Genomic DNA, 12962 nt, shown 5'->3' on the forward strand with positions numbered 1-12962 from the left:
CCTGATGCCAGGGATAGCAGATGATATTTATACCTCAAAGACTTATCACTCTGACAAATCTAGACAGATTTTTAACAAAGATGGCAAAAGACTTATGTCTAGCTTAAAGCATATTCATATTTGAAGTATCCATCCCAAAGCTTACAGTCTTCTCAAAAAAGATCACTGGGATTTTTTTAGTCTTTACAAATAACTACTGGACGTTTTCATAATGTTGCTCCCAGGCTTCTCAGTCAGCTTTGACTAAAACTTTTCAAGAAAATTAAACCTTGAGAAGGAAATAAGATAAAGAAACTTAAAATTAATTTGATAAGAGAAAATCTCATAATTTAACTATTAAAACGGGTATGTGTAATTACAAGAATATGCATTTTCAAATAGTTTTATGTTGATTGATTGCTGGATCGAGTCTTCAAGTTTAGTTCTTAAACATGGATGATAGAATAAACCCCGAATACTTATTTCCATCTTCTCCTACCTTTAGAAAGAAAGAATGTAAATTCTCCCTACAGAGCAGGTAGGTGTTGTCTTCATGTTTGAAAAGCCTACCTGTTTGCAAAGACAGTTTAACATAGAGCCAGACCCTGGATGATCAGGAGTTTCAGATTTAGTGTATTTGCCTCCCAACTTTCTGCTTATTGTTTTATGACATTAAATACAAACTCAGAAACTCTGTAGTAATTTTCATGTTTCCTGAAAACATAGGTACTTGGACATATGGATGTCCTCTTAAGTGAGTGGCACAGAACCAAAGAAAAATATTAATTTTCTATATCTACATCTCCACTGGTGATTTTTTTTTTAAGTTCATCATCACTGGCTTTACATTGTCCTTGTTGGTACTTTAATTTGTGTGTGTTTTGAACTTTGACAACATGCAGTTCCAAGGGACTCATGTAGCCTGATTACATACATTGGATATTTTATGTTCTGCATTTCATTATCATCTACCCAGGTTAAACTGGTAAAGATTTACTAATGGGACCTTGCAGTTGCCCTAGATTTAGTCTTAAATTTGTTAAGTTATTTTACTTTAAAAGTTGATCCACTTTAATATCATTCAGTCTGGGATGTTAAAGGACAAAAATAGCTGTTCGCTTTCAATTGATATTCTAAATTATTTTAAATTAAAAGGATTTTTTCTGAAACACAGTGAGTAAAATCATTATTTTAGTGCTTCATTTCTGTTGATATTTATCCATTTCCTGCAATAAGTATAGGAAAAGAAAAAATATATTCCAGGAATTCTGAGATAGTTTAGTATAAGTGAAATATAAATAACTCATAATGAAACTGAAAATTAAATGTCAGTGAGTGTTGACCTTTACTTCCCACAGCTTCCAAAAAACAGCATGAAAGGACGCACTGCAGTGGACAATTTTCTTAAAGATAAAATGTGAAAGTACAAATTATTTGATTAGAATTCAGCTGGCCAGCACAATCTCTGATGTGTCATAGGGTTGGGAAATTTTTGTAATATGAAGATAATTTGGTATCAGCCTTGCAGCAGCTTTTCCCAGCTGGTTTGCCTGACCGAATTTGAAACCTGACCTCGGCTAATGCTTCCTCCCTTAGGAATGACAGTGTGCAATCCCCGCTGTTCTCGACCCTTTCAGCTCCTATTTCCAGGTGCTTTCCTGTTCTCTGGTGCTGTGCAATGCTCTGCACCATTTGCCAGCTACACCATCTTCCACTCAGTCTCTACCTGATCTTCTGCTGTGCCTCACCTATGACAAACAGCAATTCTTTCCCTCCTCATGGGAAATCACGCCTTGGAACTTGGCCGAATCCCTCTAACAAGAAGTATACTAAATGATTCTTTGAAATCATCCCCGTTACTGGAAACCAGCTCGCTTTTACAGCACGGTTGCCAGCCTGACTCTCAGGCGGCTCCTGCAAATCCCCTGATTTGGTGGGAGCCCGCCGGCAGCGGCAGAGGGAGCTCGGCTCTGCGCTGCGGAGCCCGCCGCTCCGGGACTCGTGTGCGCTGTGCACCCCCGTGCGGCACCGGCAGCGAGCCGTGCCCGGAACCCCGCCGGTGGATGCTGCCAGCTCCGCCCGGCCGAGCTCCCGCGGGACGCGGCGGCGGCGGCGCCCCGAGCGCCGCGCAAAGGGCGCTGCGGCTGCACCGCTCCTGCGGAGCGGCCTCCGGGCTGCAGTGCGCTATCGGAGACAGAGAATGAGCAGCTGTAGCAACTGGGCTGTGACCTTACCGGCCTTCAAGTCCTGACCCTTGCGAAGTCCCTGAGAGTAGGCTAAGTAAGGATGATCAATATTTTGGGGGATATAAAAGACACTTCACTCATGTCGCCCCCCAAAAAGCGTGCTGTAGTATTAACTGATGTTTTTCACTTGCACACACCATGCAAATCATACAGAAATAACAGAAGTGCCTTACATATTTTGATTTTAACAGAATATAACAACCTTTTTTTTCCCCTATGTGTTGTGCTAATGGACCAGGAACTTTTTTCAGAATAGGACAGATGTTCTGCATTATTTCCTATTTTTTAAACTGCTTTAATACGTTGCCCTGATAGTGGAACACTTATTTGGGACTTACAACTCTGTCGGGGAAAATGTGTATGCTAGAAGCATAGAGTCCAGTGGGATGAGTGGCACACAAACAGTGTGCAAATGAGGAACAATTACAGAATTAATATCAAAGCTGTTAATTTACTCAAGCAAAATTGTTCAGTTCGTTATAAACACCTTTGCAATAGCAAAGTAAAAAATACCTAGGTGCTCAATATCTCTGTGGACACATTACTCAGAAGCATCTCCATGCTGAATAAGAAAGTAGACTGTAATTAGTTAGAAGTTGACATTTCTTAATGTTTTCCAGATTTTGTTGTTATGAAAAATTCCTTTCTGAACTTCCTACATTACTCTGAAAATGAAACGACATGGTAATTGAAGAGTTAAAAAGCTTAAGTGGGTTTTGATTATTCATTTGGTTACTGCATGTATCAATGAAGGTAAGATAACCTAAAAGCAGATAGCTAGTTGTAATACACACAGATGCCAAAGACTGTTCTACCATTGCCTGTTCAGTTTGGAGTGGAGTCTTCTCACATAGCTTATCTTCCAGTATTGTAGCAGAGCAGACTAAAAGGCAGACTCCTTTTTCCTAAAACTGACATCTCAGTAGACTGATGGTGCACAATGAACAGTTGTTCACAGTTCACTCAACAGTGCTTTTGGCTTCTACAGGTAGGAGGAGATGTTATGAAATATAATAATGGGCTGTGAAGGCCTCTTTTGAAAAAAGGAAACCCTAATGGATAAAATTTATAGCTTGCTTTCAAAAATAAATCTGAGAGTTGGGAGATCTCTCCCCAAAACTTCAATAGCAATTGCTATTGTACTTGTTCTTGCATATTTCAAGCTGCTGCATAAATACTAACAAACTATTGCTATAGCACCTCACAACACTGTGTTTGGTTTCTTTCCAACTTTCTTACTATAAGCTAGAAATGCAGAAGGTGAACAAGATGAAAGTCAGAATCTGTCTCTGTGGGTAGGTGTGATCCAAAGGTACTGAAGGTTGCTGATAGCCAGAAGAAGGTACAGGCCTGAAGCAGGATGTTCAGAGCTGGGTGGGATTAAAGGCAACACTTTCTCTTCTATGTCAAAATCTGGGCCTAAGGAGAGGCTCAAAGGAACCTAATCCTGACTAAGCACTTGAGGAGCCCGGGTAGCCCCACCCAGCTGGTACAGCAAAGTGCTCTGCAGCAAGCTGAGCACTTCCAGCTCTTATCAGGAAGTGACCATCCTGCTTTATGAGATCCAGTTTTAGTTTATTATACAAACTGACAGCCAAATAGTCTCTGCCCTAAAACTAATTATGAAAGAAATTTGAGCTAGTATCAGACATCTCCTGTTTCTGTTTTTCTGCACTTACCTTTTGCTCTCTCTACATCACAATACAGTGAAGAAGAATTCAGTTGATTGGTTTTATTTAGAATGTATTCATTCCCTCCCTCACAACTCACATGTTTCAAACTTCACCATGGTGTACTGTACAAGGAGAAAAGATAATTGGGGTAGAAGTGAAGAGGGTCAGAAGGAAAAAATACTAATAAGTGATCTCCTCTTATTATAACAGATTATTTAACTGTATATTATTTTTTGCTTTTATGCAGAGCAAAGAGTGCATCATGTTGTTTCTCTGGATTATGCAGATTCTGAGTTTTAAATGGGTAAAATACCCCCCATGACAGCTGACAGTAAAAAAAACATAAAAAGTCAGACAACAACCATACATTTTATCAGATTTCAATCACTGTACAAATTTCTTCTTTAAGAAAAGGTACCCTTTAAGCCCCTTTATATAAAAAAATAAAATTGAGGAAAGGGCTGCAATACAAGTCTAAAATACTATCTGGCTTAATAGCAAATCTGGGATCTAGAATGGCTGAATGGAGCTGTTGCTGTGTAACAAAATATGCTGGCTTTAAACTGAAAGAGGGAAGATTTAGATTAGATATAAGGCAGTAATCCTTCATAATGAAGTTCCAGTGAGGCACTGGAACAGGTTGCCCAGAGAAGCTGTGGAAGTGCTCAAGGCCAGGTTGGATGGGGCTTTGTGCAACCTGGTCTAGTGGAAGCTGTTCCTGATCCAGCAAGGGGGTTGGAAATAGATGGTCTTTAAAGGTCCCTTCCAACTCAAACAATTCTGTGAGCCAATGATTCTACTACATCTGTAAAAGTTGACAACAACACACATCTAAAAATTAAAATAATTGGACGAGCATCAGGTTGCACTTTTGAAAGGCTGTAACAGGAGCTCCCACATGAAATGACAAATCAAACCCATCATTTTCTTGTCTCATGCCTTGGAGAAAACACAAATCCCTTCAATCTGAAGATACAGAGTAAAAGTAATGGCACCTTGCTGTCCATTGCATCCTGATAACATGTGTTTAATGATGTACCTTGAATTTCAACACGGAGCTGAACTGTTACTGTTCACACATCTGCGTTTCCCACTTTACCGTAAACAGGGAAGCCAGACATGGCAGCAGTCCTCTCCCTGCATCAGTGTTTATTTACGTTTCTGGAAGAGCTCTTTTTTGAGTATCTGGGAAGCCTAAGAGTGGATACAGTTTATACACCGAGATCAGTCGTTTGCTTGCCGAAGTCGCCTGGCAAAGTGTGACTTCAGGCTGCCCATCGTGCCCTGCTGCCCGAAGGGGCTGCTCTGAGGAATCGTGTTCCTTCCTTCCTTCCCTCCCCGGCTCCGTCCCGGGCAGCGTGGGGCAGGGGGAGGCCCGGGCGGTAATAACGAGCCCGCCTTGGCTCCCGGCGGGCCTGGGTCTGTCCCAGGGCCGGATTTACCAGTAGCTCGGTGATGGCAAATCTTCCCCGTGTCCTGGCGGGGGAGCCAAACGCCTTCGATCTGTAGCCGGGAAGGTTGGTGGGGCTTTTTTTTTTTTTTTTTTTCGGCTGTTGTTGCTGCTGGGTTTATTGTTGGGGAAGTGGGAGGCTCATTTGCGAGCTGTTTGCCCAGCCGCAGGCCACGGCTCTAGCCCGACATCCCTCCAAATGCACTCCCGCTAAAGACCGGCTATTTTTGGGGGGATCACCCTGGGCACGCCGCACACGCACCCTTTTCCCTCTCTAAATTCACACCAATGGTGAGCGGCGGCCCTCTCCCCTGAGCTCCTTTTCCCGTGAGATGCTTTTCCACGCCACGCGGGGCGGGTATTCGCCGGCGCCACCTGAGGCCCTTCGTCCCGAGCTGCTCCCCACGCACCCTGTCTGTCTGTCTGTCTCCCCGTGCAGAGCTCCGGCAACGCGTCCTACCGATGCTCCATGTCGTCCTCCGCCGATTTCTCCGACGAGGAGGACTTCAGCCAGAGGTCGGGGACGGTGTCGCCGGCGCCGGGGGACACGCTGCCCTGGAACCTGCCCAAACACGAGCGGTCCAAGCGGAAGATCCAGGGCGGCTCGGTGCTAGACCCCGCCGAGCGGGCCGTGCTGCGCATCGCCGGTAAGGCGCGGTCGGGGGCGGCCGGGCAGGGGCGGCCAGGGGGCAGAGGGACCCCCGTCCCTTCTCTTTCAGAGTGCGGCCCCGCCGAGCGGTGACTAAGCTCTTTGGCCGCCTTTTCCGGCTGGGTGAACTGATGCGTGTGGAAGGCGAGCCGAAACACGCGCAGGTGCGCCCATTAAACTTTCATGCAAAAAAGCATCGGCGGCCGGGGGCTGCAGCCGCGGCGGGGGTCGGCTCAGCGGGGCCGGCGCTTTTTTCGGCCCACAAGGCCGAGGCAGCCCCCGGCCGCTCTGGGTGGAAGCGCCGCGGGACCGCCCGCAGCGCGGGGAGAGGCCGCGGGGGCCGAGGATGCTCCGTGAGGGGCGGGGGACCAGGCGCCGGTCTTTGTCCGCTCGGGGTGGACGGGGACCGGAATGGAGCCGCCCCGGTGTGCCAGAGGCGCCGACAGGCTCTGGTCCGCAGCCCCGCGACAATTGATGTCGAAAATAGGGCGGAGGTCTGCACCACCCTGGCGAAAGCTGGAAAACGCCTGTAAATTAATCCCAGAAAGATGCGGCGGCGGTCTTCAATGCTCCCCGGGGATACCGCTGTTGTTCTCCCCAACCACCCCGATTATATACCCGTCTCCGTGGATCCTTCCCGGGACACCATTTCCCAGGGTAACCATTCCTAGCGGCGCTATTAGCGGGGGCAGCGCTGCGGAGCCGGGCTCCCACCAGCCACAGGATGCAGGCGCGACTGGGGGGGTTGCGGAGCCGGCCCGACCGCCCGCGGATCTCGCCGCTCCCCGCGGGCAGGATGCGCAGGACGGGGCAGCGGCGGGCCGGGGGCAGGGCAGCAGCGACCGCACCGGAGCGGGCCCGGCTGCGGGGTCAGGGCCGGGGGACAGCGGGGGAGCGCAGGCGCGGCGGTGACACCTGCGGCGGGGCCGCGCCCGGCCCGCCCCTCCGCCGGGACTGCGGGAGCTCCCGGCCCCGCTGGCTGCCGGCTTGGGGTCGCTCCCCGCTCGGTCCCTGCCCGTGAGTGCAGTATCCCCACCGACCCCGTCAGCGCTGCAGGCGTCGCGTCCCCGCCCCGGCAGCCGCCACCCTCCTCGTAGCGGGGGGAGGCGGGGGCGGGCGGGGGCGGGCGGGAGGCGGCGGTGGAGCTCGCCGGCCCCGCAGGCGGTGCCTCGGCCATGGGGCTGGAGCCGGGGTCTGCGGCGGGGAGGCGGCCGCCGCCGCCGGGCTGGTGCCGCCCCTTCGCGCTCCGAGGGGCGGCTACCGAAACCCGAGCGGCCGCCCGCGGGGGCGTTTCCTCGGCCGGGCTGGCAGCGCCTCCCCCCGCCCGCCCCCCGCCCGCTGCTGCCGGGGCTTTTCTTGTGCCATCTCCGGAGCTGCTGGCCGCCCGGAGCCGCACAGGCGGGCAGGGCTGGGCGAGCTGCTGGCCATGGCTGGCTACCTCTCCCCCGGCGCGTATTTCTACGCCGAGGAGCAGGAGTACCTGCAAGCCTACGAAGATGTGCTAGAGAGATACAAAGGTAGGGCATTGCTCCCCGCCGTACCGCCGCGCCCGCCCGGCCGGTCGCCGCGCCGGGTGTGGCGACTGCGGACCCGGGAGGCGCTGGCGGCCCGGTGGGGAAGATTGGTGGCCCCGCGTCCCTGCGAGGGTCGGTCTGGGAGCTACGGAGGTGGGCGGCTTGTGCGGTAGATATAAATACCATGTCACCTCACCAGTGTGTGACAGGCGCTCTCGCGTGTTTAAAAGTCGCTTTTTCGAGTGCAGTGCAGACACAAGGATTTATGTCTCGATGTACATTCATATTTAAAGCTTCGGTTTATTTTTTTAAATTAATTAATTTATTTATTTGGTAGTTTTGGGCTAGGGCAAAGAATTAGCTTAGTTCGTGTAGCGCCCGAGTTTTTTTTATCGTATATAGATAAATAAGGAAAAAGGCATTTATCAGGGTGAAGATGCATGCAGCTAAATTAATCTTGCTAGAAATCTAAATTGCATTGATTTCTTAAGGACATCGGGATTGAAGGGATGGTTTGGATGATTCACTGCTGTTTTTCAGTACATTTGCTAGTACTAAATCTGAAGAAGCTTATCAAAAGTGTTACAGCTCTGATTTTAATCCAAGTGCGAAAGGGATGGAGTTAACTGTTCGCACTGAACCTTCATCCTTGAAATAGTTCTTACAGCATGCCACAGCATATGCTGACATTTGCAGTGCTGAGTCCTTTTGTAATGTTAGGGAATAAGATGTTAGGTTTCACATCTGAAGTTTTTCAGCTGTATGTCTTTAATCAGTCCTGAAGATTTTTGTTAAATGGTTTCCACTGATGGGAATGGGAGTGGCATAGTTTAAGATATCTTGATTTGAAGATACTGATAATTGATTTTATTTGTTCAGTGTTTTTAGTAGCAGTATTTTGAATAACAAACCCTCAACAGATGGTTATTTTGACTATGAGAACTTGTTGGGTCTGAATGTACTTTATATTGGTGTCACTTACAATTTCATGTGTCATTAGCAGTATTGACTAATGACTCCTTTGTGTCTGTTGCCCATTGTGTCAATGCAGCAATGGAACATGTGCACCGTTTCTGTACTCAAAAGCATTAGTGCATTTTGGCTGAGAAATAATTACCATTTGATGATTGCCATCATCTTCAAAACTATGTCTTTTTTCCATTCTCTCATTTTTTTAAGTCCTCAATTTATATGCAGCTGATCTGATTTGTGCAAAATTTTGGAGCCAGTAGGCTGTTTACTTTTTAAATAAACACTGAGAAAGCTTGTTTTTCTGCTTTGGATCACCTTTTATTTCCTGCTAGAATCAGGTTTAATAAGGTTTCTTCTCATACCAATTACTTGCCTAAAAACCTGGGAAAGAGATTAGGCCCAATTTCCCCTATTTCAATGGGTGTTTTATCAGGAATAGGACTGAAAGGTCTGGTTTTTATAGATTGGGGAACAATAGGATTTTAATTAAATAAATTCTGAAAGCTAATTTACATCTCTGTAAGAAATAATCCACTTTCTGAAAGTATTGAGTATATCTTATTGTGGGGGTAACACAAAGTCCATTCATATGGCCATTTTCAGTGACTCCTGAATCCTGAAATTATTTGGAAGGATCTAATATCTGTTGTCTTAGTTTTTAGTGTCATATTTTGTATATTGGTATACTGTGTTTTGCCACTCAAGGTAGACTTTATGCAGCCATTTGGAGGCTGAAGGTTTGGACTTGTTTTAATTAAGAGGTATTGGAAATCTGGAAAGCACATTACTTTCTAAAATGTGTTTTCAAGCCAGTCATGATTTCCCATTCGAGTCCCAGTAGTATGACTTCACTACAGCAATTGTTGTTCTGATGACTTGCTATGGGAGCTGATCTAATCAGAAAAGAATTGCTACAATATAGGCTTTGAAGAGGGAGTGCCATTTCTCTGAATTTCTCAGTTTTGTAAACACCTCCTTCAGTAAATTTCTTGATCAAATGTGAACTATGTTGGCTTTATAAGATGATCTTCAATCTTTAATTTTAATGCTGATAGTTCTTTTTTTATATTTTTCTATTTTACAGTCTGCAGAATGCTTCTTACTCATCTAGGCCATTATCAGGGTGCCAAATTATCTATGTCCCAGCTGTTGAGTACTGTAACTAGCAGAGTCAGCTGTACAAAATTCATTGCCTGTCTTGGAAGGCTTGGGATCGTATGATGCCGCATCATTAAGATGTTCAGGCAGTTTGACTTAGGAAGATAAAAGCTGCCCTTTGTAAACGTAGAAAAGTGAAATTTTACCCTTCCTCTGTTTCTGTTTCTAAAGTAGGCTGCAGATTGTGAAGATCATGCAATACCAAGTACCTTGTTGTTTTAGGAATTGAAAGTTGGATATTTGTGTGTCTCCAAATTCTGTCTGCTGATCATGTCTCTGGCTGTGACGGTAAATAATTAGGCAACTGTTTGCTAAATCTGACATAGCACTCAAGTGCTGTTTGCTATGGGAGAGTGTTGTTTTCTGATCCCTGGTCAGCTCAGTTGCTGGCTGTCAATTCGTTTGGGTTGTTTTTTTTTTTTTTTCTTGATTAGTAATTATTTGGCAGTATTTCTAAAGCATTTTGATGGAGGGAAAAAAAGTCACATTATCTCAGATGTTTTAGAAATCTGGTTGAATCCAGCTACTTATTCAGGGGAAAAAATTGCTTCTTTGTTGGTAGCACCTCTAAGAATTCAAAGGCAAACAGAGAGTGGCAATAAAACATCTAGAATAGTTTATCTGAAGTATTTTACATATTTCACAGCTTTTTTATGTAATATGAGAAATCATACAAATATTTGTTAATATAATAATAAGATTCAACATTTTCTCAAAAAATTATATTTGAGTTCTCTGGGAGGTTGTAAAGAACTTCAAAAATTATTCTTGGTGCTGTGTAAGTTACCTCACAGTTGCCTGGGAACAAAATGTAATGAAATTGTAAGCTGTAGCCTTTTTGATAAATAAGAAAATGTGCAATAGTATTTAAAATACCTTTCATTTTTAAAGCATTAAATGCCATCTCTGTCATATGGCATAGGAATGCATTGTTTGGTGCCATTATTATTTGAGCATTAAATATTTGAAGATTATGATTTTAAGCTGTGAGTGCAAGATGTTCATTAGATTTCCTCTGCTATAAATCTGAAGTAATAAACTGAGAGTCAAGTTTATATATATAAATATATAATCTTCTTCTGAAATGGTCACTTTTTAATGTATTTTTCAGTTCAGGTAGTAAACTTCTATTTGAATAGCAGTTGCAACAAGCCTATTCTGAAAGATTTTGAACAATTATGTAAACAGGTAGTCTCCATTTTGACATCATTTTTGATAGGGGTACATCTGTTAATGACAGCATGACTGCAGTACCTGGAAAAGAGCTAATTCATGGAGTAAAGTGTTGAATAAATCATAGTTATTCAACAACATTCTTTAACTATGTAAGCCCTTGAAGTTTGAAATATAGGGTTGTCTGAGCTGTGTAGAGCTATTAATGCTGTAGATTTTATGCATCTGCATCTATAGGAAACAGATCTATTAGAAAATTCAGCTTGACATAACTGGCCATGAAAAATACAGTCTTGCAGTTCAGGGACTTGACTAAATTGTTGCTAATGCTAGGGAAGGTGTCACATGAATCTTTTGTTTGCAATGGGTGGCTGATGAGTGCTTCCTTTGGATACTTTGAGCTTACTGCATAGCCCTTATGTCTGTAGGAAGGAGGGGTAAGTCTGGGAGACAGCAAAACTCAGGAAGGGTTGTTAAACTCGGGAACATTCTGTTTCACTGTTGGCGTTGCTGTCTTGCTTTAAAAAGATCTGTAATACTACACATTCAGCTGAAGCACAGCAAACAGCTCTGGTTCTGTATTCTGAGAACAAAGACACTGGAGATGGACGAGAGCTAGCAGGTCATCTGATGCATTTTGTTGTCTGTGTAGGGTTCAGAGACAATGTAATTTGTTCTAATGATTGATTGAGGGCAATGTCAAGTAAAGCTGTTCTGACATTGGGTACAGGTTTTGAATTAAGATGGAAACAATAGATGCCTGTTGTCCAGCTCCTTTGAGCTGACTTCAAGAAGGGAGCATTTGCACAGAATGGTTTTTACACATCTGAAAATTTTGAAAATGAATTTTAGGAATTGGGAGGCTCCTAAATGTGTTAGGTATCAGATTTAGTCCAGGGATATTTTTCTTTAGAGGTGACTTCACAGAGCAAAGACTGTAGGGGCCATGATAGATGCTCCTGGCTCTGGAATATGTGAATTTCCTTATTTATGCTTTGAAGTCAGCAGAAATCGTGCTCTTCTGGGCTCTCAGCTGTGAACTAATTGGATCTTCTGCTTCAGGGTTGATTTTGAATGCAGAAGGAAATTCTGAAGTGAGTAATTGATTAGGTAGCTTCCACTATGCATAGTTTTCTTTGACCTCTTTTCAGGTGCTGGTAGTATCTAGCCTCTGGTCTTGGGGTTGATCACTTTTCCTTTTTTTTTCAAATGGGAAAGTTATTTTGTCTGACTATTGGGCAGTGTGGATTATCCAGCTGCACGTCACCTAACCCTTCTTTTGCCATCATGCCAATCTTCAGCTAGACAACCCTGTTGTTTCCCATGTTCCTAGCACATTTCCTACAACAGGCTACCCTCCCGAGAAGGAGGACTTGTAGCCAACAAAAAATGTCTTCAGTTAGGGATGGAAACATAATAGCTTTTGTGCTGTCTGAAGTTGGGCAAAATTAATGGTCAACTTGGGCCACCTAACATGTGAAACCTGAAGTTTTATTAAGTTTCAACATTCCTGGAAGTGGAAGTTTTGACTTTTAAAGGGCTTGGAGATGGGGTGTTTCCTTGAGTACCTTAATCTTAAATATGAACCAGATCGTGCTGATTTGACTTGTTTGAGGTGTTCACTTGAGCTAAAGGGGAGAGATCTTGGAGTAAAATAGAAAGAACCTGAATGTTGGCCAGTTCAGTGAGGTTTGTTTGTGTAAAGGCCTTGAGATTTGGGCAGCATTTTCTGAAGCTGAATTTGATGGGATACATAACCTGTGGCTGCTTCTCCATGATTTTAATAGATACCTGTTTGGTTGACTAAGGCAGACAGAGTTTGGCCATTGATGTAAATATCTTTTATAAATGCATTGGAGAAGACATCAAAGGTCTGCTTCTTTCCTTTTCTGCTACTTCCCAATTCCCATTGAGTCAGCAACATCTTTTAAATAGAGCTCATAGGAATATTCCATAATTCTTTTTTTAGTATAAAAACCAAGAGATGGTCAGGTTTGAGGGGAGGAAGAAAGGAAAATGAACTTCAGTCACTATTGAGTTAAAAGGTGTATTTTGTCTCAGTCTGTATTTCTGGTTGAGGTGTTAATAATTCTTTTCTGTGATCAACTTGGCTAATTTCTAGTGGTATTTTGCTTGAAAACCAGATCA

General features: G+C 44.6%; 1 protein-coding gene across 1 annotated transcript in view; it reads left to right on the forward strand.

Moving 5' to 3' along the window:
• Positions 1 to 12962, forward strand: part of DST (dystonin) — a 288933-nt gene that overhangs the window by 27077 nt on the left and 248894 nt on the right. Inside the window, 1 exon segment of the mRNA XM_050972635.1 lies at positions 5788 to 5995. Coding sequence (XP_050828592.1) covers positions 5788 to 5995 — 208 coding nt within the window.

This window comes from Serinus canaria, chromosome 3 (assembly GCF_022539315.1).
Source record: "Serinus canaria isolate serCan28SL12 chromosome 3, serCan2020, whole genome shotgun sequence".
In the NCBI taxonomy this organism is placed as follows: Eukaryota; Metazoa; Chordata; class Aves; order Passeriformes; family Fringillidae; genus Serinus; species Serinus canaria.